General features: G+C 61.8%; 3 protein-coding genes across 4 annotated transcripts; all 3 read left to right on the forward strand.

The window, feature by feature from the left end:
* The first annotated feature begins 456 nt into the window (after window positions 1–456).
* MRPL12 (mitochondrial ribosomal protein L12) lies at window positions 457–3,915 on the forward strand. Its single transcript, XM_039562292.1, has 4 exons — window positions 457–767; window positions 872–952; window positions 1,066–1,200; window positions 3,618–3,915. Exons 1-4 carry the CDS (start codon window positions 510–512, stop codon window positions 3,732–3,734), a joined length of 591 nt encoding a protein of 196 aa, XP_039418226.1. The 5' UTR covers window positions 457–509; the 3' UTR covers window positions 3,735–3,915.
* An 843-nt stretch (window positions 3,916–4,758) lies between these two features.
* On the forward strand, window positions 4,759–11,764 carry SLC25A10 (solute carrier family 25 member 10). Of its 2 annotated transcripts, XM_039562442.1 has the most exons (11): window positions 4,759–4,848; window positions 7,862–7,981; window positions 8,070–8,184; window positions 8,264–8,312; window positions 8,645–8,686; window positions 8,985–9,028; window positions 9,509–9,579; window positions 9,685–9,777; window positions 10,013–10,090; window positions 10,198–10,254; window positions 10,736–11,764. In XM_039562442.1, the coding sequence occupies exons 1-11, from the start codon at window positions 4,759–4,761 to the stop codon at window positions 10,835–10,837; spliced, it is 861 nt and encodes a 286-aa protein (XP_039418376.1). In that variant the 3' UTR covers window positions 10,838–11,764. The 2 variants fall into 2 exon arrangements, with proteins under 2 accessions (XP_039418376.1, XP_039418375.1); XM_039562441.1 differs by having other exon boundaries at window positions 10,013–10,254.
* Window positions 11,765–13,723: 1,959 nt separating this feature from the next.
* On the forward strand, window positions 13,724–23,120 carry GCGR (glucagon receptor). The gene is given in 16 exon segments (XM_039562440.1): window positions 13,724–13,825; window positions 19,674–19,832; window positions 20,115–20,211; window positions 20,407–20,514; window positions 20,727–20,848; window positions 20,947–21,053; window positions 21,144–21,297; window positions 21,459–21,618; window positions 21,694–21,754; window positions 21,987–22,056; window positions 22,209–22,297; window positions 22,376–22,514; window positions 22,622–22,663; window positions 22,730–22,840; window positions 22,842–22,874; window positions 22,876–23,120. Coding segments are annotated over 15 exon segments (1,512 nt in total). The 5' UTR covers window positions 13,724–13,825; window positions 19,674–19,763; the 3' UTR covers window positions 23,026–23,120.
* The last annotated feature ends 1,511 nt before the right edge of the window (window positions 23,121–24,631 follow it).

Raw genomic sequence — 24,631 nt, forward strand, 5'->3', positions numbered from 1 at the left:
CATAAGTTTCCTCTCTACAGAGTCTAGAATGTTTCTATGCTGTAGATGCATAGTCCTGAATTATTAAGCTTTAAGGAGCCTTAGAGTGAATTAGTGCAATTAGTGAAAGTCAAAAAGGTAAAATGACAAGGATTTCAGACTTTGTTTTTGTTTGTTTTAGTTTGCACTCATGCTTCAATTTTACCATTAACCATCGTGTACAGTGTAGAAATATAACCAATTCTCCTTCCAAGCATTCTGGAGAGGAAGTAATTTCTGTTCCTTCGTAAATGAAATTTTTTCTACTCTTTTTTAGAACTGATAATTATAAATAGTAATGGATTTATTATGATCGATCTCGCTTTTCTATTCTGCCCGATTTTGCCTACAACTCCCACTGCAGATCGGTTTGCCCTACCTCTATCACTATTGGCTCTCTATCGGTACCGGGCGCCGCCCACCCCGGCCCGAGCGGCGGCGCGGGGCCCGCCGGGAGGCCGGGGCGGAGCGGTCGGTGTCCTGGGGCCGCCATGCTGCCCGCCGCGCTGCCCGCCGCCCGCCGGGCGCTGCTGCCGCTGCCGCCGCTGCTGCCGCCGTGCCCCGCGCTCCGCGGGCCCCCCGCCGGGCTGCGGGCACTCGGCACCAGCCCCTCGCGGCGCTCGGAGGCGCTGGCCGGGGCGCCGCTGGACACGGCCGCCAAGGAGTACTCGCCCAAGGTGCGGCAGCTGGTGCGGGACATCGCGGGGCTGACGCTGCTGGAGGTGGCCGATCTCAACGCGCTGCTCAAGGTGGGTGCGGGGGCGGCCCGGCCTGACCCGGCTCATCCCGGCTCGTCCCGGCCCGGCCGCGTGCGCCGCCTGACCGGCCGCTGGTGCCGCTGCTCTTCCCGCAGGAGACGCTGAAGATCCCGGACGTGGGGGTGATGCCCGCGGCGGCCGCCGCCTCCCTCCTGCCCGCCCAGGCGGCTCCGCAGGTACCGGGCGCTCCGGGAGGGGCGGGAGCGGGGCCCCAGGGACCACACGCGCGGTGGCGGGCGAGGCCGGTGGGCTCGGCCGCGGGACTTCACCGTGCTCCGGCTGCTTCCAGGAGGAGGAGGAGGTGGTCCCGCTCAAGAAAGAGAAGACTCATTTTACTGTCCGGCTGACGGAGCTGAAGGCCACTGACAAGGTGAAGCTGATCAAGGAGGTGAAGAATTTCGTGCCAGGAGTGAACCTCGTGCAGGTGAGGAGGTGCTGCCCCAGGCTGTGGTGTGTTGCCCCCAGGTCCAGCAACCTCAGCTCTCTGTTCAAAAGGAGCCTGTATTTGTGTGTTCAGAAGCACAGTCTGCCTGCGTGCATCTCAGTGCAGGGACGTGGGGAACAGGATTTGGTTGTGCCTTTGTCTGGCATTTTCCCTTGTCAGGAGGAGGCTCAGAGCAAAGGACTCAGAGACGTCCATGCCCGCCTTAGCTTCTCCAGACCTGAGAGCTGCTGTGAGCTTTCTTGCAGAGCTCAGGAATAACCAGCATCCCACACTACAGCTGGATTTGGCTTGCCTTTCCCAAGGCCAATGTATTTCTGAAGTTAAATGAGCTTCTCTAATTCACACATCTTGCAATCCAGGCTTCCAGCTCTTTTCATTTTATAGGTGATGCTGCTTCTTTCCTGGGAGGATACAGGTCTCAGCCCTGGGCAGTGTCTGAGCTCAGGCCCTTGACCTGGGATGTGGGCTCAGCATGCTGGGTGATGAAGCTGCTACTGCTGAAGCATGTAACATGCTGCACCTCTCCACAGGGTGATCCTTCCATGTCTTGGGGTCAACAGTAGCACTTTCCAGTATTCCCGCTGCAACGTTGGGCATTGCAGTGTCTGCTCCAGTTGTAGCCCAGGGGAGCAGAAGTATTTGCAAATAATCTTCTGACCCATTCTTATTGCTGCATTGCAAAGCCAGCAGAGAAAGTCAGTGGCACAGGTACAAGTTTGGCTGTCCCACGGGGATAATTACCTGACTGTCAGTGTGGTTCCTCTGGAAGTTGTTAATCTATTATCGGTCCCAAGCAAACATGAAAATACCAAACTCTGTAATGGACACAATCAGCAGATAATTAACTGGGGAGCTGATGCTAAATGAGCTTTGCTTTGCATGTGGCACCTGTTGGATGAGCTGTTCGTAGGTGCCAGTTGTTGCAGGCAAACTCAGGTGTGATGTACCCATGCCTGACACTTCGGGTGAAACACAAACACAACACGAACAGTTGTGGAGGTTCTACCTGCAGAGGCTGTGTTCAAAGTAGAGACAAAGCACTTTTATTGTAAATTTTACTGCCATCCAGTCGAGGTGTTTTTAACGAGGTTTGCAGGGAGATCTGCCCTGCCTGTAGAGTTGCTGATAGAATGGAGGGAAGCACAGCTAGTGATTACTTTGGGCACTGCTGGGACCCAAACATCAGTCCTGCGGCAGCAACTGTTCGGTGAGACAGGTGCGTGATCAGCACATGCCAAACCAAGGCTGGCTGCACCTCAGGAAGCTCACTGGGAGCTGCTCAGCAGATGCTGACCCTCTGTCACCACCAGCCCTGGGCTCCACCTGGATTGGGAACACACTGCATCTGCCCCATGGTTGCTGCTACATGGGTCCCACTTGGCTTGGGCTCTGCTCTTGTTCCCACTGAACACCAGGAACAGCTGCTTCTCTTGACCAGGGCTGCTGTAGAATGGAGTTACACCTTGGTGAGCAGGGTTCAGAAATGAATAACCTGTGTTGTGTTTCCTGTCCTCATCGCAGTGAGCCTGAACAGGCTCCTGTCCAAATCCTGTCCTGGTGAGCAAAGGCATTTGTGCCCTGCCGAGCACCGCCCGCATATCTGTGCCTTCTAACCCCAGCAAAAAAAGCATTTTTCTGCCACCACAGATATATAGGCATTGAACCCAGCAGGAATCAAAAGGACAAAACCTTTCTGCCAGCACAGCGACCAGTCCGGTGGGTGCTAAAGCCCCACAGTGCTGTGGCAGAGAGCTGCTGCGTGTAAGCAGCAGGGGCTTGTCCTCCTGGGCTCGCTTCCTTCTCTATAGTAGCACTGCAGTAAATTCTTTAAATTAGCTCAATAGTTTTTCACCTTGCCTTAAGTATTGCAGTGCTGCTTAGTACCAGTAGTTTTGCTTTAAAAGTCCCTAAAATGTCAAAATACTGTGTTGTCAAGTAGTCTGTGCTGGGGCTCTGTTTTAGCCAGTGCAGCTGTGTCCAAACCCTGCACTGGCCTCCCCTCCTGCTGGTACAAGTATGTGAACCAAAACATTGGCCCCGAGCAGAGCCAGCCCAGCGCCAGGCGGACGCTGCCTCAGCAGGTCACCGCATGGGCTCTGCCTGCACCCACACCCACGCAGGCCAGGGTGCACATCAGGGAGCACCACACACGTGGTGGAAGGAATTGAAGAGCAGTGAATCGCTGGAAAAGGTTTCCCAGCAGACGTGCTGTCGCTTGCAGTCAGGTTTAGCTGCCTTCTGGTGGGATGTGCCATAGTTCAAGTGTAAGTCTTGGGGTTTGTACTGGTCAGTGAGTTTCCATGGTTGGCTTAAGCAGAGGTCAGGATCATGGCTCTAAATCCAATAATCCAGTTAGTGAAAGCCAGTTTACAAGCCTCGTACTTTGTCCCTTGCAGGCAAAGAAGCTGGTGGAGTCCCTTCCGCAGGAGATCAAGGCGAACGCCTCCAAGGAGGAAGCAGAGAAGATCAAAGCAGCACTAGAGGCAGCAGGAGGGACTGTTGTTCTGGAGTAGTCTCACCACGGAGAGACTGGTGCTACAGCTGCTGCCCAAGCCGGGCTCCGGACCTTTCCGAGTGCATGTGGCACAGTGGGAGTACTCTCCCGAAGAATGCTGTATGGTTTGGCAGAGCTGCTACTTCCTGCCATCACCATGAACTCTACCTTATAAATATCAAAAAAAACCTGTAAAATGATTCATCTTTCTCAAATGCTGATTAACCCCATGCTCCCCATTTCATGGAATCAGAATGGCTTAGGGTGGAAGGGAAAGATCATCGCATTCCAGCCCCTTGCTATGGGCAGGGACACCTTCCACTAGGCCAGGTTGCTCCAAGCCCTGTCCGACTTGGCCTTGAACACTTCCAGGGATGGGGCAGCTATGGCTTCTCTGGGCAGCCTGTGCCAGGGCCTCACCATCCTCACGGCCAAAAATTTCTTTTTAATATCTAGTCTAAACCTACTCTGAGTTTGAAGCCATTCCCCCTTGTCCTGTCACTACATGCTCTTGTAAATAGTCTGTCCATCTTTCTTGTGGGCTCCCTTCAGGTACTGGAAGTTTGCACCAGCACATCACCCACCTCCTTACACTGCCTTTTGCTGATGGTCTTACCTCTGCTAATTATTAACAAGAAGAACTCACTTCCACAGGTTGTGGAGATGCATGAGGGGTGGGAAAGAGTATTCTGGAGCTGCTGATTATCCCTGCGCTCCGCGTGTGCACGCTGGTAACGCTGCCGTTTGTACCTGTGCATCCCCCACCTCTTCACCCTGCGTTTTGCTGATGGCTTCATCTCCCCATTAATTACCCCTGTTAACTATTAACGGGAAGAAGCCACTTCCATGGGCTGGAAATGGAGATGTGTATGAGGTGGCAAGGAGGACTCTGGAGCCTGGGGTTGCCGCGTTCGCCGCAGGCTCGGAGATGCGAGCCCCGGGCCCGCCCCACCCCCTTCCGGTACCGGGAGGGGGCGTGGTTTAACGGAAGGGGGCGTGGCCTCGGTCCGGTGAGGGCGTGGCTTCTGGCAGAAGCAGCGCCCATGGCGGAGCGGCGCGTTTCGCGCTGGTACTTCGGCGGCCTCGCGTCGTCCGGGGCCGCCTGCTGCACCCACCCCTTGGATCTGCTGAAGGTGAAGAGGGGACACGCCGGGGCGCGGCTGTGACGGCGTGGGGAGGCGCTTCAGGGGGGATGGAGGGCGAGTGTGGGAAGCGCGACGCGGCTGTGAATGATTGCGGTGGTTTGGGGGGAGGCTGTGAGGGGATGGGGAGACGGTTTTGGGGGCTTGGTAGTTGTGAGGGGTTGGGGGGACGGTTAGGGGGACTGGTACTGGTTGTGAGGGTCCCGGAGAGGGTGTGACAGGATGAGGAGAAGGTTAGGGGGATTTGGGACTGGCTGTAGGGGTCCTGGAGAGGCTGCGATGGAGTGAGGAGTAGGTCTGAGGGTCCCGGAGCGGCTTTGGGGGGTTGGAAGTGGCTGTAAGGGGGTGGGGAGGCGCTCCGAGGGTCCCTGGAGCGGCTGTGGGACCGGCTGTGAGGGACTGGGCTGCAGCGGGGAGTGGCTGTGGGGGGACGGGGAGCGGGTCTGAGAGTCCCGGAGTGGCTGTGGGACCAGCTCTGAGGGACCTGGCTGTGGGGGGTGCGGCTGTGGGGGAGAGGAGAGCAGCTGCGAGGGTCCCAGAGCAGCTTTGAGGGGATGGTGAATGGGCCGGGGGGAACTGGGACTGACTGTGAGGATCCCGGGATGGCTGCGAGGGGATGAGGAGCTGCTCTGAGGATCCCGGAGTAGCTGAAGGACTGGCTCTGAGGCACTGGGGAACGGCTGCCTGAGGAGGGGAGGGAGTGGCTGTGAGGGTCCTGGAGCCACTTTGAGGGGATGGGGAGCTGCTCTGGGGTTCTGGGAAGCAGGCCTGAGGGTCCTGGAACAGCTGTGAAGGGATAGGGAATGGCTGTGAGGGTCCCAGAGCAACGGAGGGAGCTGGAGAACAGCTGTAGAGGTCTGGGGAAACGGCTGCTGGGGGTCAGTTCTGAGGAGCTGATTCGTGGCTGTGCAGGAACATGGCCCTGGGCCCAGGGACAGGGCTGAGGGGTCACAAGACCCAGCCCAGGGGCATGGGCAGGTGTGTGGGTGAGGGATCTGGGGAGCTCGGGGTGCCAGCTCTAGGAGCTGTGGAGGGCGCCTTGCCCAGCCCTGCCTGGATATGGCAGTGGCTCTGGGGCTGGCAGTGTTGGACACTGGCCCACTGGGCTCTGAGCCCTCCGGCCAAGATGTCACCTAGGCGCCACAGATGACCTGGCATGCCTGCTCCCGCACAAAGCACGCCGTGCGCAGCCCTGTGCTGCCAGCACCCACGGATGGGGCAAGTGCCAGCGCTGCCCAGAGCCTTGTGTGCTGGCCAAGTGGCGACGAGCCTGGCAGTGGAGCAGGCTGTGGGTGGGGAGGGAAGAGCCAGCCCAGGACAGGGCCTGCCCTTCCCGGGGCCATGCCTGTGGGTGAGGCTGGGACAGACACCCCCTTCCCACCCCATGGCATGGAGGGAGGGGAAGATGTTCCAGGCATAGGCCCAGGAGAGGAGCCAGCCCTGGCAGGGGGATGCCGCCTCCCCAGTGCTCGGCCTGTTGCCTCGTCCAGCTGGCCCCGTCTGCCCAGTGGAGGTGGCTGCCAGCCCGTGGGAGCTTGTGTGGGATGCCATGGCAAGGCGCTAAGAAAGGGAATTAGTCTGACACCTGCGTCTAGGTCTGTCTCTGAGCCAGCATGATGGCTGTGACGTTTGGGCTGCATCCCCATGCTGTCCTGTGTGGATGTGCAGCCCCTGCATTCCTGCAGCTGCGAGCAGCACAGCCTATCTGGCTGGTTTTCCCAGAGGGTTCACGCCTGAATATTGAATACAGACCTGCCTTTGGCCAAGAGTCCCCCTGCAGCAGAGGCTGGCGCCAGGCCTGGGGAGGCACAAGAGGCCTCAGGGTCTGGCAGGGCAGGGGACGAAGGGCACTTCACTGCACCTCTGGACCTTGGCCCCAGTGAGAGGCCCTGGCCAGCCTGCCTGGAGAGTGCTTGTGCCCTTAGGCCAACTCCGTGCAGCCACGGGCCACCCACGGGCTGCTGGTCCTGCAGCAACCAGCAGTGACCACAGCCTGGCCAGCCCCTCCCATGCCTGCCTGCCTGCCCTTCCTGCAGCCCTGAGACTGCAGGCAGTGGGCCATGTCCCTGCATGGCTCTGCCTGCCCTGCCCACTTCTTCTGCCCCATGCTGCTAACAGCCACAAGCTCTGGTCCCTGACGTCCAAAATCCACCTGTGGGGATTGCAAGCAGGCCCCTGCACCCCTGCTGCTGTCCCATGTGGAAGACAGTGGCTGTTCCCAGCGTCCTGCAGTGTGTCCCATGACCCAGCTGTGCCACGGCTTCTGTAGTGGGAGCTGGGCCTGGTCCCCTGACAGCAGCCCTTTGCTCTCCTTATCTCCTGGGGCCTTTGACCCACATGTGGTCTCTGCAGCACTCGGAGCATGCTCCAGCACCAGCCGATATGGCTCCCCTGTCCCAGCCAGATTCCCTGCCTGTTGCCATTGCCCCTGGTGATGGTAAGAAGCGTTGGGCTGCCACAGGCGGAAAGGGGAGTGCCTGGCCAGCTCTGGGGTTCTCTTCCTGCCTGTGTGATTCCTGCATTCCTGGGGAGAAGGGGAAGTGGCCTGCTGCCTTGCGTGGCCATGACTTCATCAGCCCAGCTGCATTCCTTTGACCAAACCCACACTGGAGACTTGCTCACTCACGTACTGCTGGACACACACACACCTTCCACCAGCACAGCACCCCCCTGCCTCGCGGTGGCTCAGAAGAGCAGGCGCCACCTTCACCTTGGGGCCGGCTGTTGAGGGCAGGGCCTGGGAGGTGCTGCAGGCAGGTGTCTGGGCACTCCTCTTTCCCTCACTGCCTCCACCCCTCTGGTGCCAGGCTGGGCCAGTCTGGTGTGGGGTGTCCAGAGCTATTGCTGTTGGCTCAGGTGTGGGGAGCCCGGAGCTATTGCTGTTGACTCCTGTGCAAGTGCTGTTAACCTGACACATGCTCAAATCCACACCTGCTCCCTGCTCAGTGTGCTCCCATCCCTACCCAGCCTGGCGCTGGGCTGACGCTGCTGCACTCTGCCCCAGGTCCACCTGCAGACGCAGCAGGAGGTGAAGATGCGGATGATGGGGATGGCAATGCATGTGATCCGCACCGACGGCTTCCTGGCTCTCTACAATGGGCTCAGTGCCTCGCTGTGCCGGCAGGTGAGTGCACAGAGCTCCTGCCGCACGTGCTGCAGCTGACCAGCTGCCCTGTGCCAGGGACACAGTCGCTCATTTCTCCCTCATCCAGATGACGTATTCCTTGACTCGCTTTGGCATCTATGAGACCGCGAAGAACTACCTGGGCCAGGGCAACCAGGGGCCTCCCCCTTTCTACCAGAAAGTGCTGTTGGCTGCAGCAGGAGGTGAGCCAGGCAGTGGGGCCCTTGGCTCTGGCTCCCTCAGGATGGGTAAGACCCTGATCCAACTCTTCTTTGGCCACAGGTTTCACTGGTGGGTTTGTGGGGACCCCAGCGGACATGGTGAATGTCAGGTCAGTTCTGTCTGCACGACCAGGGCTTTTGGCCTGTGCATGACGGCATTTGGGGTGGTGGGTGGTGCTGGGGTGCTCCCGACATCTCTCCTGGCCAGCCTGCCCCACAGTCAGTGAGCCAGGAGCTCTGTGCCCAGGGTGGCCAGAGCTGTTCTGCCTTTTGGTGACAGCCCCCAGCCGTGTGTGACCCTCAGGGGGAGTGGGACTGGAGGCAACTTTCTTGGCCCTTTGTAAACGGGCAACACAGTTCCACTGCCCAGGGCTGGGGTCCCCAGTGCTGCAGGGGACAGTGGATACCGGCTCCCCCTCACCTGCGGTGCTCTGCCTTCTAGGATGCAGAACGACATGAAGCAGCCGCCGGCTCAGCGGCGCAAGTGAGTGAGGGGCCAGGGCGAGGGGCGCTGGGGCAGAGGGGTGGGAGGCCCGGGAGGGGCCGTGGGACAGCGCGGAGTGGCCGGACGGGACCGGCGCTCCGGGCTCCGCGTGGCCGCGGGGGGGCAGCACCGCACCGGCGGCACGGCCCGAGCGCCCGGACCGGGGCGGTGGGGCCGGGGCCGGGGCCGGGGCCGCCGCCGCCGTCCCGGGAGCCGCCGGTGCCCGGGGGGAGCGGCGGGGCTGCCGCCGTGCTGGGGAGCCTCGGGCCCTGACCCCTTCCCCTCTCGCTCCTTCCAGTTATTCCCATGCCCTGGATGGCATGTACCGTGTCCTCCGGGAAGGTGAGGCCGTGCCAGCCGCGTGGGTGAGCCTGCTCCAGTGCCCTAGCAGGCAGGGCTTACCCCGGAAGTTCGCTCAGCCGGGGCAGGGAGAGGGGCCGGGGGATGCCCTTGGGGCTGGGGGAGCCCAGGGGAGTGGAGGGTCTGGCGCCTCCCCATCGTCTGGCTGGGGCAGGGGCTGAGCAAAGTCTGGCAGGGCCTGGCAGCCTGCACACGCTTGGTGGGAAAGGGTGACCTGCTCGGAGCTGCAACAGAAAAGCGCGGGAGGGTGGAGCAGGTGGAACAGGGGATGAGCAGAGGCAGGGAGGAGGTCACGCTGTTCTGAAGGACTCCCTACTCCTGCAGCCTGTTTGCTATGGTGTGCTTCAAGCAGAGCTGTGTGAGGAGCTGGGGACACAGACTGGGCATGGAAGGAGGCTCCAGGGGGAATGGAGTGTGAGTGATGGCAGAGAACTGTGCTGATCCAAATCTGTCTGTCTACAGAGGGCCTGAAGAAACTCTTCTCAGGAGCATCGGTGGCATCCTGCCGCGGGGCCCTTGTTACTGTTGGGCAGGTAGGACAGCTCTGCTGGGCAGTAGGTGACTGGGTTAGGGACTAGGATGGTCCCTGCTGTGGCAAAGAAGGGGGAACATGTCACTGATTCACCATGTCTCTGCAGCTTTCCTGTTATGACCAGGCCAAGCAGCTGGTTCTCGCAACTGGATTGCTGTCAGACAACATCTTCACTCACTTCCTGTCCAGCTTCATTGCTGTGAGTAGGGCCGGGGCTGTGGGGGCAGAGCTGGGGCTGGGTTTGCCTGCAGCCAGGTTCAGAGTGTCAGGCTGGGGCTGCCAGAGCTGCCACTCTGGGCTCGGTGGAGCAGGGCTGGGCACAGTGGCTCCAGGAGGCTCCTGGCCTGGGGTCGGGTCCCAGTGTGGCTCTGAGTCACTCCAGTGACCACAGCAGTTGCTGGTACCAAGTTCTCCTGACTTGGCTGACTCTGCAGGGTGGGTGTGCCACATTCCTGTGCCAGCCCCTGGATGTGCTCAAGACCCGCCTCATGAACTCCCACGGAGAGTACCGGGTGAGTCACCCACCTTGCCCACCTTGCTGCTGCCTGTCCTCCTGTCTCTGTGTGCCAGCCTCTGGCTCCCAGCCCCTCCCACTTCATCTCTCACCCTCTCACTTCAGGGTGTCACCCACTGTGCCATGGAAACTGCCAAGCTCGGACCTCTCGCCTTCTACAAGGTACCTGGCTGGGGGTGCATGGCATGGGGCAGGCTGGCCCGAGCTGGGAGCAGAGGTTCTGGTCCAGAACAGTCCTGGGGCGGGGGGCCTTTCAGGCTCTGCTGTGGCAGCCCAGCTGCTTCCTGCATCAGGCCTTTGTCTGCTCAGCCCGGGCTTGGCCCCAAGGTATTGCAAGCCCTGGCCTCGATGGGACTCAGCCTGAGTCCAGGCACCACAGCTGTGGCCGTTGCACCCATGGAGCTCCCAAACAGCAGTGCAGGTGCTAGCACTGATGTGGGGAGCACAGGGGTTAGCACATGGTGCTGAGACCTGTGTGCACTGTGATGGCCATGATGTGACAGCACCTGCTCTGCAGCCCACAATATGTGCCTGGCTAGTGCTGACCCACACCTGCCCACGTGTGCTGCTGCCAGGGTTGAGCTGCTGAACAACCAGTGGCAGGCACACACTGACTTTCCCCCTTCTTGCTGTCCCCTTCCAGGGCTTCGTTCCTGCTGCTGTCCGGCTCATTCCTCAGACCATTCTCACCTTTGTCTTCCTGGAGCAGCTGCGCAAATATTTTGGGATCAAAGTGACCACCTGAGTCAGAGGGACCAGACCCTGCCTTGCCCCAGGGGGGAGAGCGTGTGGGTCACTCCCAAGATCCCAGAACCCATCTCTGCTCTCTGGGGCCAGTGCCATTCCCCCTCCTCTCGACTCCACTCCTGTGCCTTGCCAGCACCTGTGGCCAACCCCCACCCTGCAAATTCGTCTCTCCTCTCACCCCCATTCTCAGCATCTCCACCTCTGCACTACTGCTTTTGGGGGTTTTTGTAGGTTTTTTTTTTTCTGTCTTCCCACTGCCCTACTCGCCCTGAGTTCTGTCCTTGCCCCCTCCCCAGCCTTGTCCCTGATGTGCCCCAGAAGCAGGACTGTGCTGTCTCAGGGAGTAGGGAGATCAAATGCCTGGCTCTGTACCTCATCTCAGAGCCCATGGGGCTGGGGGGGCTGCTGACCCTGTGGCTGTGGGGCTGGGGCTTGGGGCAGTATGTGAGGCCATGCCCTCCTTCTGCCTTTAGCCCCCGTGCTCCTCCCTAACCCCAGCACAGCTTGGACCTCCTGCCCTGCTCCTGGCTTCCCACCCTCTGCTTCTGCTTGGCCAAAACTCCCCAGCACTGCTGGCTGCTGGGCTTTTCAGGGATTGTGCCTCATACCAATGATGGTGGGGCACAGGGCCTGGCTCTGGCAGGGCCTGGCAATGGCTGCTCGGGGACCCAGCACTCACTCACCACAGTGCGCCTACACCACACTGCATCTGGCCTCTGTGGGGGCATCCCCTCCCACCACTCTGCGGCTTCACTCACTTCGGGGCTGGGCAGACCCCCACCCCTCACAGCCCCTCACCCCACACTTCCCCAGTGTGTGTGAGCACCAGCCCCTCCACCATGTGCAGCCCTGTGTGTGCTGGCCCCAAGGAATCAAAGAACTGGAATATCTGAGACCTTAATGTATAATAAAGAGTGAATGTGCACAGGGCCTGCTGTCCTGTTAGGAGGGGAGAGATGCCACACCCCCTTTCATTGCTGAGGGCTTGGGCTGGGAGCTGAGCCCCCCAGAGCTGAGGGAGGGTAGCAAGGCTTGGCCCCCGGCGCTATGCCAGGTAGGGGGTCTTCACCTCTCTCCGTGCCCAGCACCCCTGGCCCTGTGTGCAGAGGGCGCTGTGGGCAGACTCCACCGCCAGGCCTGCGCCAAGCTGTGCCCGGTCTTAGCTGGACAGCAGCTCCAGGGTAGGGCTGTGCCGAGGGCGCCCGTCACCTCTGCGGGAGCTGCCTCCTGGACGTGACACTAATTGGGCTCCGGCAGACTGAACAGAGGCAGACTGGCACAGCAGAGCAGTGAAAGCTCGTCACCTTAACAAGGCCTAATGATGCTAACTGGCATCACCACCCTGGGCCTATGCCCAGCCCCAGCAGAGGCCATGGGCAGGTGAGCGCTCAGGGAGCTGGGGCTTCTCCTCACAAGTAGCTGGGGGCTGCCCTGCCAGGCTGTGCTTCTTCATCCCCCAGGTCCCTGCACTGCTTCTGGGGCTAATGGGTGCTGCTGTGTGTCATGCAAAGGGCCAGCATGGAGCAGGAAAGTGATGGAGCCCCATGGCCCCCCAGCAGCATAGAGCCCTGCTCAGGCCCGTGATGGCCGGTGGCAAGGGCATTCCAGCTGGGCTGTGGTCCCACCAGCTCCGCCAGCCCTGCACTCCTGGTGCGTGCATACCCTCTCACCACATCCCTTGTGGCAGCTGAACTGCAGCAGTCACACTGCTAGGACAGCATGTGCCAGACACAGCCGCAAGCACAGCGCCCACAGCTGCAGTGCGAGGGCGCTGCTTATCTCTTGGCCATCAGAGAGCGTGGGGCTGGCAGCAGCAGCCTGCGGCCGTCTCTGTGCTGGCTTCCCCCTGGTCCCGCCCTGCCCTCTGCCAGGGCCCCAGCAGCTGCCTGCAGGGGCTCCCCCAGGGCACGTCTCTGCCCCCAGGAGGTAGGGCTGGGAGCTGCCAGTCCTCCCCCAAAGCCCCCATCCTAGCCTGGAAGGGTGCCGGGGCCATCTCCAGCGGGACGGTCGTGGGTCTGATCCCCGTGCAATGGCAAGACACTCGCTGGCCTCCTCTGCCCACACCCACGGGGACCTCCAGCCAGCGGCGGGAGCGCAGAGTGGGACCCCGACGGAGGCAGCTGTGGGGGCTCCGGGGAGCCGGGGCTGGGCTGAGTGAACTACCGGCGTACATGCTGCCTGCACCAGTGCTGCCACGGCCGGCATGGCCGACAAGTCCTGCATGGTCCAAGGTAAATGTGTTCGTGCCGGGAGGCCGGGACAGGTCACCCCCCAGCCGGGGGCTCCCCCTGATCCCTCTTCAGCCCCAGCCAGGCGGTCCCGGTGCGTTGCTCTTTCTGGGCTGTGTTTACCTGCAGCGGGACAGCGGCGGCAAACACCGACCCGTCACCGCCGGCGGCGGCCGGAGCGCGGGTGTCGAGGCGGCTCGCGGCGGCGCGGCCGAGATCCGTCCGGGTCGCTGAGGGTCCGAGCAGCCCGCGATCCCGCGGTGGAGCCGCCAGCTCGGGGCACGGCAGGAACGGGCGGCGCGCTGGGACCGGGGAAACCTCCCGGGGAACGGACCCCCGGCCCGTTCCCTCGGGGCTGGCTCGGTCTAGTTGCCCCCGCCGCTCCGCCCGTCCCCGCCGCCGAGACGAGCCGGTGCCCGGGAGTGGGGCGGAGAAGCCGGCGACGGGTGACCGAGCGGCAGGGACATCGTGGCGCTCCCGCACCTCCCGGGACCGACCGCCGATGATGCGGGGGGCAGCGCCGAGCACTCGGGCGGGGCTGGGGCACCGGACTGTGCCCCCCTCGTGCTGGCGGGAGGAGCGGGGCGGCGGGACCCGGCTCCGCGCCCGTGGTCCCTCCCCCCGAGCCGGTCCCTCCCCCTGAGCCGCCGCAGCCGCTGCCGTCGCGGCTCCGCGAAAGTTTTCGCCAAGCGCGCTGGACCCGGTCCCCGCCGGTCCCGAGATGCGTTCGGGAGCCGCCGCGAGCCCAGCCCCGACAGGTACGGGGAAGGGAGGGAGGAGGGCAGGGAGCGCCCATAGCCGCGGTCTCGGAGCTCGGGATGTCGCACGCCCCGTCGCGGGGATGTGGATTCGAGTGACGACTGCGCGACCCCGGGGCCACGAGTTGAGCCCCGGGACCCAGAGCAGCAGCTCCCAGAGCGCCCCGATGCTGGGCGCCGGCCGCGGGGAAAATGAGCCCCTCGGTGACGGGTGTTCTGGGCCTGAGATCCCAGCAGGGCTGTGCCCGCTTCCCGTCCAAGCGCTGCCGCTGGCGTCCCTGAGCAGGGGCTCTGCCGTCAGGCTCACAACAGCCCTGGGCTCTGCCCTGGCTGTGGTGAGCCCTCGGCCAGTGATACCAGCTGAACTCCGTCGCTTTGGAAGTAATTCCCGGAGCAGCCCTTAGTCGGGGTAGGACGCGTGTGGTCTCCCTGCTGTGGGCACAGCAGTGCCCGTAGGTCTCCTGCCCAGGGGCCGAAGCAGGGGACACTTTTGCCAGTTCCCAGCTCTCCCCAAGCTCTCTGGGTGTTACGGGGGCCTGGTGCGAGTGCCCTTTGTGACTCTGTCCCGAGCTCTGCTGTGTCAACACGGTGTTGGTAAATGGCTTTGTTTAACCAGGACATGTCGGGTATGTGACCTTGCCGTCCTCCTGGTTGCAAGTGCATCTCCAAAGCTGCTGCAGGTCCCCTTTGCCCGGCGCTGCACTTCCCTCGGGGTGGTGAGGGAAGCAGGGACCGCGGGGGTCAGCCTGCTCCCCTCACAGAGAACGGGCTGAGGACAGAGCATCTGCTCTGCTCAGCCCTTGCCGTGCATCCCGCGGCACAGCACCCTGCCCCATGCAGCGCCTGACGCGGGTGTCCTGACCCACACAAATTCAGTGATTGCCCCTGTGATTTTGTCTGTGCATCAGCAGGAAAATTTAGGGCCTGCAGGACCCCTCGTCGGCATGTTAGTGCTGCCCCAGCTGTCAGCTCCTGTGCTTCCCACCAATCCTTTCCGCACACTGCGGTGCATATTTTTTTTTTATGTTCTGTTGCCTAGAGAGGGGAAAAGAGAAAAGGCTGAACAGAGAATAGGCAAAATGCGGATTAAAAATAGTTAATGAAAAAATGTGACCACAAACCCTGATCAGCAGCACAAGGCTAAAACCAGCCACTGAGCACAGTATCTCCATGCACCTCGCTGTGCCAGGCAGGGTCAGGGGAAGCCGGACACAGGGGAGATGGGATGGCTGCTCAGCTCCGTCCCCCTGTGCTCCACCACTGCATCCTGCTTTGTCCTGCATCCTCATGGCCAGAGATCTGTCCTTGTTTATCTACCCCAGCACTGGGGTCCAGTGCACATGCCTGTGCACAGCAAGTGCCAGTGGACGGCTGGACATGTGTGCCCCCTGCAGCACTCCCTGCCTTGCTGGGGCTGGTGTCTGGCTGTACCCGGGGCTGCAGATCTGCTGGTCTGGGGAGGCGGGTGTGGAGCTCCCAGTGCAGGGGAGTGTGCGTACTAGCCTGTCTGCACTGACCTTTTCCTAGGCTTTTCCCAGCCCTGTGCCTCCCCCGTGACATGCTAACCACACGTGTCACACCGTGCCTCTTGTGCCTTCCTTCTGTGTTTCATAGGTTTTCATGCAACGTGATGAACAAAAACACCCCTTTCCTTGAGCCAGGGATGAGGTGCTGTGTGGCTCAGCATCCCCTTGCCAGAGGCAGCTGGGCAGCAAGGTCATTTGGCTGCTGCCAGGCTGTATCATGGTCCGTCTTTGGTGCAGGGCAGCTGTGCAGGTGTCCCCTGACCATGCCTTGTGGTGACTGGGCGGTAGCGGAGGTGATGCAAAGAGCATTTGTCCTCTTTGCATCCTGTGCTGCTGTTGACAAAAACACTGTCAGGGCTGGTTTGGATTTTCTTGGTCCAAGGTGATGCAGAATCCAACATCACTGGTGCCTGGTGACGTGGGCTCTCTCCATGTGCCGCTGCTCGGGGCTTCCATGTAGCAATCATGTAACTCTGTGCAAACAAGCCACAGTCTTGCAGCACAAGGACTGTTCCAGGCTGCTCAGCTGCTCCTCTGCTGCCAAAGCTCCTTGTACTCAGTTCTCAAGGAAAGAATGGAGAAGGGGAGTAGGAAACATCCTCAAGCTTTGGGCACGGACACAGGGCAGGGACAGTGCAGGACAGACCTCCTGGGCCTCCCTGCCACGACCATCTCCCCTAGCCTTGCCCCACTTGCTGTGGTCCTGCGTGGAAAGTGGAGCAGCATCTGCAGGGCCAGGCTGGCATTGGCATTGCATCAGCTCTGGCCCAGCACTGTCCCCTCCCCTGCCAAGTGCCAAAGCCCCTGCCGTGCTGGCATGTAGCTCCAAGCTCCAAGCCAAGCCAGCCGTGGAAAGCACTGCATTAGCGCACGGGGGGCTAATCCCTGTGTGCAGAGGCCACACAGCCCCCACAGCTGCCTCCAAGCCAACAGGACTGTGCTGGTTGCAGGGCTGTGCTCACAGGAGCCCAGGTGCCCACCCCACCAGAGAGGCAGGAGTCCTGCGGGACCAGGGTCTGGGGGGCTGCGCCAGCCTCAGAGCACTTGTGCAGGGCTGTGGCTGTGCTGAGGTGCTCCCAGGTCACGTTGCAGATGCCCATGAGTGTCCCATGGAGACTTTACCAAGCCACTGATCCACGTGACTATCAGCTGCAGTGATCCCAGATGTGGAGCTCATTCTCTCACACGTGCAATGGCAGCAAAGCCAGAGGGGCTGGGGTGGCAAAATCCCCAGGGAAAACTGGCCACAGTGGCATGAGGAGAGAGTCTGTTCCTAGGCAGGGCTGGGCATTCAGCCGGCTGTGAGGGTCCATGCTGGTACAGAGCTGCTGCAGGGTGGCATGGAGGCTGCACACCCACCAGTGTGGAGCAAAATCCCAACACAAGCCTTTTCCCATCCGTTCCCTATGTCTTGGTGCAATGCCATGGCAGCAGTGCACCCAGGTCCTCAATTTGCCCTACACCCTGCCCGGGCTGGCCCCCACCTCCTGGGGCCAATGGCAGCTGCCATGAGCTGCAGGTCAGCTGGGGCCACAGGGGCACCAGTCAAGGGGAATGGGGGTCCTTGCTTTGCCCCTGTGGCTGCAGGGGTTGGCACTGCTGTCTTGGAAAAGGCAAATGCAGACACCAGCAACAGCCCTGCTCCCACCACCCTGAGGACATATGATGGTGCCTGTGTCTGACCCCTCTGGCCCCCAGTGCTGGGGCTACCAGCAGTAGTGTTGCACGTAGCCATCCCAGTGCTGGCTCCTTGTTCCTGCTCTCCTGGCACAAGGTCTCTTCTTCATGGCTATGGCTCCAAGTGGAGCCATACTGGGTGTTTAGAGCCTGGGCTCCATGGGGGTCAGCAGCCACAATGAACTGTGACATAGGAGCATGCCACATTGTCCAATACCAGCGTGGGGCAAAAGTCCCCTGGACACCCACTGTCATGCACTGCAGCCCCTCACTGGCCAGGCACCCTCCACCCACTGCCCATGAGTTGGTGTGGTGGGGGATCCCCCAAAGCCTGGAACCAGCTGGGGATGAGGTGCCAGGGCAGGGAATGTGGCACCGGGAGCCAGCTGGGCACAGCAGAGTGAGAGGAGGTGGTGAGGATGTGGGACCAGGTCCCTTGTTCAGTGCTGCCTCTGGCACCCAGGCTCAGCTGAGAGGGGCTGCAGCACGACCAGCTGGTAGAGCCTCTACCCCAAGCACTGCAGGCACTGCTGCTGGGCAGTGCCAGCTCTGGGGAGGTGCTTGTGCTGCCTGTGGTCCCATCCACCCCAGATCCTGCTGTTCCACTACACAGAGCCACTGCTCCCTCTCTGCCGTTGCCCACTGGCACCAGACCAGGGAGAACCTGGTCCACAGCTACTCCTGCATGCCCACATCTCTGCTGGAAACAGCCCCCTCCCTGTCTGCAGGACCCCTCGTCCTGTGGGTAGCGGGGATCCGGCATGGTGCCATGGTTGTGCAGCACCACAGGCAGCTGGGGCAAAGGGCCTGGGCAGGGTGAGGGGGAAGACCCGTGCTGGGGCGAGGAGCATGACTGGCCCCTGTGCCAGGACCCCTCACCCAGTGCAGTCTGCCCGGCTTGGCCACAGTGGGGCCAGGGCTGGGGAGTGGCTGCCAGATGGGGGGAGTCCAGGGCAGAGGCCTCCCTGCTGCTAAATCCCACTGCAGCAACTAAAAATAGCGACACCTCTGCCCCAAAGTTGCTCCCTGGCTACGCAGAGGGGCTGGCAGCAAGTCAGTGTGACCCATGGACCGGGAGGAGCATTCCCAACCAGGGCAGGGACTGATGCTTGGCCAGGGACAGGCACTGGGATCTTCCCCTGGGACTGGGACATGGGTGGCAGTGGGATGGGACAGGTAGGGATGATGTGGGGCTAGAGGGGAGCACAGGGATGGTGGGATCAGGCTAGCAGGGGGACAAGGACAGGGATGCTGGCATGGGGGTGTGGGAGGAAAGAGACAAGGTTCCTGAGGTGGGATGAGAGGGGGACTAGTACCGGGATGCTGGTGGGGCGACAGTGTTGCTGGAGTGGGGCTGGGGTGATGACAAAAACAGGGATCCTGGAATGGTCGGGTGGCTAGTGGGCACCCAACAAAGGTCCCTATTCACAGAGCCCACCCAGTGAGAACTGTCCCAGGAGACAGTTCCCTCTGTCCTGGGATTGGCTAAATAAGGCCATCGCAGGTCCTGCTCCCCGAGCCGCATCTGGAGCCCCATGCGCTGATTAATGAGCTTCTCCGGCAGCCACTTGCGACATGGCAAGTGGGTCTGCACGGATGGAGGAAACACGACTTTCCCAGGGATAAAAATAGGCACAGGCAGAGCAGCGAGCCCTGGGAGCAGAACTGGTTGGGGAGCACGACACTCTGGCTGGTGCCCGGGGGAGCCCAGGGGCTGGGGGTGATGCCATAGTGCCTGTGGTGGCACTGGCACTGCTGTCCATCCCATCCCCCCCAGCTCAGCTGCCCTTACCCCACACAGCCGTGCCATGACATGGGGCTGCTGCCAGAATGGGCCCTTGTGGGAAGAGCCGAAATCCTGCTCAGGAGCCCCATAACCGGCTTAGGGGGATGGAGGGAATTATGGCACCTCGTGAGCCACGGTCTGTGGGGCAAGGCCCCACGTCACTGGCTGGAGCTGGGGGTGATGGACCCACAGGGGCACAGCCCAGCTGGGCTTGTCCTAGAGCCACAGCAGCCCCACAAGCCAGGATCCCTGTGGGTTAATGACCAGTGTCCCCATCCCTGCTGGCTCCCATGCTGTCAGTGGCCCCCTGCCCACTGCCATCCACAGTGGGTGCTGCTGCCAGACCATGGCTGGGTGTTAGAGGCCCAGGCATGAGAGACCATGGAGACAGGGAGAGCCTAGGTGCCAGCCTCTGCCTGAGAGGATGCTCAGGTGTGAGGAGGGGTCCCTTCTGCCATGGGCATCCTGCATTCTCAGAACTTAGCAATGATGCAGAGCCGGGTCCCAGCAGCACTGTGGGGAAGCACCAGCCCAGGTTTTCCGTGGGGGTCTGAAGGCAGCACTGCTGCTGCACTCCAGCCACACAGGGGCTGAAATTGGCTTGGTGAGCAGAGGGCCTGCATGGTCACTGTCCCAGTGCCATCCCGGGGAGGATAATACAGGTGCTTGGTGTGAAAATGAGAGAACAAATAGCTGAATGCGGACACCAAGCAGGGTCGGGTGAGGACGGGGACAGGAGTGTGGCACCATGACCGGTGCTGGCTCTGTGCCTGAGTGGCCCCCTCCAGCCACACCTGCCACCAGCCCCGTGTCCCCCAGCTCTGTCCCAGGAGTCCCTGTGACTGGGCATCTTGCACAGGGTTGCCCACATGCCAGGGCCATCACCGCCAGGGTGGAGAAGCTGCTGAGGGCCAGTAGAAAGCCGTGTGCCCTGTGCTGTGTCCCATGCATGTGGTCCAGAGGAGGGATGTCCCAGCCACGTCTTCTCACCCTCCTGGTGCTGCTGCTCTGTTGCCAGGTAAGGGTGGGCTGTCCCACATGAGGGTGCTCTGCCCCATGCTCAGCCCGCTACCCACGCAGGACTACCACTGATCCACCCCATCCCACTGCAGCCCCTCACTGTGGCATGTGGTACAGCAGCTGATGCCCCTTTCTGCCTGCCCTGCTATCACATGGCATGGCATGGCATGGTAGCCTGCACTCGCCTGTGGCTGTCCCCAAGCCAGGGTCACTGCCTGGCACAGCATAGTGGCCCCTATGAGCAGAACACGTGATGGGTGATGCTCCCCGGTGTCCCCAGGGTCCCTCTGCCCAGATCACAGATAATGTTGTTGAGAGATGGAAGGAATACAGCGAAGAGTGCCAGCGCAACATGAGCCGCCTGCCTGCGCCCACAGGTCAGTGCCTGCGGGGGGTCCAGTGGGGTTCTGGTGGGATGGGATGGGGACAGGGTCCTATTGAGATGGGAATGGGGAGGCAGAGCCGATGCAGTGTCCCAGCAGGATGGGGTACAGAGCAGAGGGGCCAGTGGAGATCCTGGCACCCAGAGAGAGGGTGGGACCAAAGCGCCACCAGCTCCTGTCCTTCTGCAGAGCTGGTCTGTAACCGCACCTTCGACAAGTTCTCATGCTGGCCCGACACAATGCCAAACAGCACAGCCAGCGTGCCCTGCCCCTGGTTCCTGCCCTGGTACGAGAAAGGTAACAGCTGGGAGGCACATGTGCGCATGCACCTATGTGGTGTGTCCACACGTGTGTGCCCCTGTGTGGTGTGTGCCCGTGCTGTGTGTCCACACGTGTGTGCCCCTGTGCGGTGTGTGCGTGTGCTACTGCAGGTGGTCACACCTGGGCCAGTGCACGCTGCCTGCGGGGGCGATGGGGCTGGCATACCCCACCATCCCCTCCCCTCACAGTGAAGCACAGACATGTCTTCAAGACCTGTGGGCCAGATGGACAGTGGGTGACAGGGCCACGGGGACAGTCCCTGCGTGATGCCACGCAGTGTGAGCAGGATGACGAGGACCTAAAGGCGCAGGTGGGCAGACCTGGGCAGCAGGGGTGTGGGGGTCCCTGCCTGCCCCCCTGCCTGCCCCCCTGTCTGCCCCTGCCCTCACTCGCTCCCTCCTCTTCCAGGAAAAATTTGCCAAGACCTATGGCAGCTTCAAGGTGATGTACACTGTGGGCTACTCTGTGTCCCTGTGTGCACTGCTGCTTGCCCTGGCCCTGCTGCTGGGCTTCAGGTGGGAGTTCGGGCATGGCTGTCCACAGGGTGGGCAGGTGGAGGCGGGGGGTCCGTGCGCAGGCATTGACAATGGCCCCCACATCTGCAGCAAGCTGCACTGCATGAGGAACTACATCCACATGAACCTCTTCGCCTCCTTCATCCTGAAGGGTGTCTCTGTGCTGGTCATCGACGCCCTGCTCAAGACCCACTATAGTGACAAGATCGACGGCTACAACGTGCAAGTCTGGCTGAGCGACGAGGTCAGTGCGCACTGGCAGGGACAGGGACAGGCAGTGCTGGTGGCGCTGGGGGTTGGCTGGTCTGGGGGCACTGATGAGACTGGGGTCTGGTGGCACTGGTAGGGCTGGGGGCACAGGCACACACACAGAGGCAGTGCTGCAGCCCTGACCCCTGCCCACAGGCAGCTGCAGGCTGCCGGGCAGCCACGGTCTTCATGCAGTACGGCATCGTGGCCAACTACTGCTGGCTGCTGGTGGAAGGCATCTACCTGCATAACCTACTGGTGGTAGCCGTCTTCTCCGAGAGGAACTACTTCACCCTCTACCTGTGCATCGGCTGGGGTGAGTGTGGGTGGGCTGGCCCCCTGACCCTGTCCCCCACTGTGCCTCACCTGTCCTCTGCCCACATCCCCTCAGGGGCGCCCATGCTGTTCCTCATTCCCTGGGTCATTGTGAAGTTCCTCTACGAAAACATACAGTGAGTATCAGCTCCTGCTGCTGGCTGGAGGGGGGCACAGGGCACAGGTAGGTTCATGTGAAACTGTAGGGATATTGTGATGGCCCTGGCGAGACTCCACACCATTGCCCGTGCAAGGAGCAGGGTGCTAGGCTTTAGTGCTGGTTTGGTTCAGGCTGCCAATGCCATGCCAGATTCCAGCAGCTGCCTGGTCAAGGGGCTTCCTGGCAGTCCCCATCCCTCCACTCTGCAGGTGCTGGTCCACGAACAACAATATGGGCTTCTGGTGGATCCTTCGCTTCCCTGTGTTTCTGGCCATCCTGGTGAGCCCACTGCAGCCCCTTTTTGGCATCTCTCTCACAGGCCCAAGATGGCTGTGAGAGGGGCTTCTGAGGGCAGGGGGACAGAGCTGTCCTGTCAGCCCCTGCCTCTGGCCCTGCCTGTGCTCCTGATGGCTCATGCCATTACATTGCAGATCAACTTCTTCATCTTCATCCGCATCATTCAGATCCTTGTTTCCAAGCTCCGTGCACACCAGATGCGCTACACTGACTACAAGTTCAGGTGGGTGCTGGATGTGGCTTGCCCTGCGTTTCCACGGTGCACACGCATGCGTGTCCACCTGGTGACCCCATCCCACAGGCTGGCCAAGTCCACACTGACACTGATCCCGCTGCTGGGCATCCACGAGGTGGTCTTCGCCTTCATCACAGATGAGCACGCCCAGGGTACGCTGCGCTACGTCAAGCTCTTCTTCGACCTCTTCCTGAGCTCCTTCCAGGTGAGCCCAGCCCTCGCAGGATCAGCCCTCCATGGGAAGACTCAGTCTCAGGAGGGACTAGACTGAGGTCTGGTTATACACCTCACGCCTCTCCTCCCTCTTCCCAGGGGATGCTGGTGGCCATTCTCTACTGCTTTGTCAACAAGGAGGTGAGCAGGACAGCGGGGGCACGGGCAGCAGGGGCATGGGGTCACACTGACAGCTGCTGCCCGCAGGTGCAGGCAGAGCTGCTGAAGCGGTGGCAGCGCTGGAAGCTGGGGAAGGACCTGGCTGAGGAGTACAAGCACACCTACAGCCATGCACCCAGTGCCCGAATGGGCACTGGCAGCAGCCTGCGAGAAGCACCAGCTGGTGAGTGGCTTGCGCCAACGGGCTGGCGCGCAGCCTGGCCCCCCACCCCAGCTCCCAACACCCCGAGAGGTGTGGGCGCAGCACTGGCGAGCACCTCGCTCTGGGGGGCCATCACCACTGCTATGAATTTCCTGAGACCACGGCTGAGAGCCACTTCTGAGCCAGCAGGCAGGTGGGAGGGCTGTGCTGAGCCGCTGGGATGCCGCCGTCCCCTGCCCTGTCCTCCCCAGGTGCTGGTGAGGGTGCTGCACTGGACACACAGACAATGGACACAATGAGGCAGGCAAATGGGACCTGGACCCCTGGAAGGGGAAACTGTGGCGTCAGGGGGATCTGTCGGGGTGGGAGTTTGTCCTGTGGTGCTGCCCTCGTGCGCCTTCGAGTCCCTGTGCACAGTGCTGTAATTTATCTGTCATATCTGTAAATAGGTGTGGGCCCATGCCGGGCTGCAGGGCCAGCTCCGTGTGTGCCTCTCTGTGGGCTGTGGGGACTGGGGACATTGGACATGTGTGGACTATGCTCCCAAGCACCCCCACAGATGATGGCCACAGCCATGGATGGGGAGCTGAGTCACCTGGCAGGAATGGGCTGCACCAGAAGACAGCCCCACTGCCTGCCCCACTGCCTGCCCCACGGTGCCACACCAGTGAGTGGGGCAGACATGCAGCAGCAGCCGCTGCAGCGCTGCCGGTCGGGGCTCCGGCTCCCCCAGCACGCGCTTTCCTCTGGCCGCTAATCGGCTCTGTCCTCTCGCTGCCAGGAGCCCTTAATTAAATCATTTGGCTCTGCCCGCGGCACCCCCGCTCTCCCGTCGCTGGCCCAGGCCATGGCCGGGCAGCAGCCGCCGGCAGCGCTGAATTCGGTGAGCAGCAGTGGGGTGTGGGGCTGCAAGACCCCTGTGCCGGCAGGCCGGGCTGGCCGGGCGGGGTCACAGCGGTGCCCTAAGAGGCTTGTGCTGTGCACATGAGCGCTAAGCCCGGATGCCGCAGCTTTGGGAACCACAATCGCCTGGTGTGTGGAGATTAGGCCGGTGCTGCTCCCCGGCTGGATTCACCCTGCCCGAGGGTGGCGGCGGACGGACAGCCGCCCTGCCATGACCCCACCGCCCACGGACCTGGCCATGGGCACTGTCCGTCATCCATCACTCCGCCCCGCCTGGCCCCGAGCGGGTGACGGTCCCCGGTTGTCCAAGCCCCGCGCATAGCCCGGCACAGGGCACGTGCTGAGCAGGGGGTGAGAGTTGGAGCTGTGCCCCGGCAGCCGCACACAGTAAACAGCAGCACCGCGCAGGCGGCCGCTCCTCGGTAAATCCCACCCTGTCGCAGCATCACCCGCACCACATGGCCGCGGCCCTGCCACCCACGCCAGCCGTCAGGAGCCACGCTGTCTGCTGCGGGCGGTGGGGTCCTAGAGCACAGCGAGGCATCAGCAGGGCTGGCGTGGCACGGGGAAGGAAGCCATGGCCCAGGCCACGCAGAGCTTGGCTCCGGCAGCAGAGCTCAGCCCAGCACACAGTAGTTTTCCTCTGTTTACTCGACAACTTGCTGTCTGCTCCGGCCGAGCAGGACCCGGCGCCCAAGAGCCAGTGCAGTGCTGGCAGCGGGGATGGGAGCAGCAGAGACAGGGGACAGAGGGTCTGGGCTGCGGGGCTCGGGGTTGCAGGGCAGTGGCAGCAGCACCGTGGGGCCGTCAGGACACAGGGACAGTGGCAGAACGGGTGAGGGGGGGAAGCACAGGGTTGGAGGTCTGCCCAGGCCCCCAAGTGC

The sequence above is a fragment of the Corvus cornix genome, chromosome 18, assembly GCF_000738735.6.
Source record: "Corvus cornix cornix isolate S_Up_H32 chromosome 18, ASM73873v5, whole genome shotgun sequence".
NCBI lineage: Eukaryota > Metazoa > Chordata > Aves > Passeriformes > Corvidae > Corvus > Corvus cornix.

Coding starts and splice junctions, on each gene's coding strand:
- MRPL12 (XM_039562292.1), top strand. CDS start 510: ATGCTGCCCGCCGCGCTGCCCGCCGCCCGCCGGGCGCTGCTGCCGCTG. Junction 953..1,065: donor CCGCCCAGGCGGCTCCGCAG/GTACCGGGCGCT, acceptor GGCTGCTTCCAG/GAGGAGGAGGAGGTGGTCCC. Junction 1,201..3,617: donor CAGGAGTGAACCTCGTGCAG/GTGAGGAGGTGC, acceptor TGTCCCTTGCAG/GCAAAGAAGCTGGTGGAGTC.
- SLC25A10 (XM_039562441.1), top strand. CDS start 4,759: ATGGCGGAGCGGCGCGTTTCGCGCTGGTACTTCGGCGGCCTCGCGTCG. Junction 4,849..7,861: donor ACCCCTTGGATCTGCTGAAG/GTGAAGAGGGGA, acceptor ACTCTGCCCCAG/GTCCACCTGCAGACGCAGCA. Junction 10,255..10,735: donor GACCTCTCGCCTTCTACAAG/GTACCTGGCTGG, acceptor GTCCCCTTCCAG/GGCTTCGTTCCTGCTGCTGT.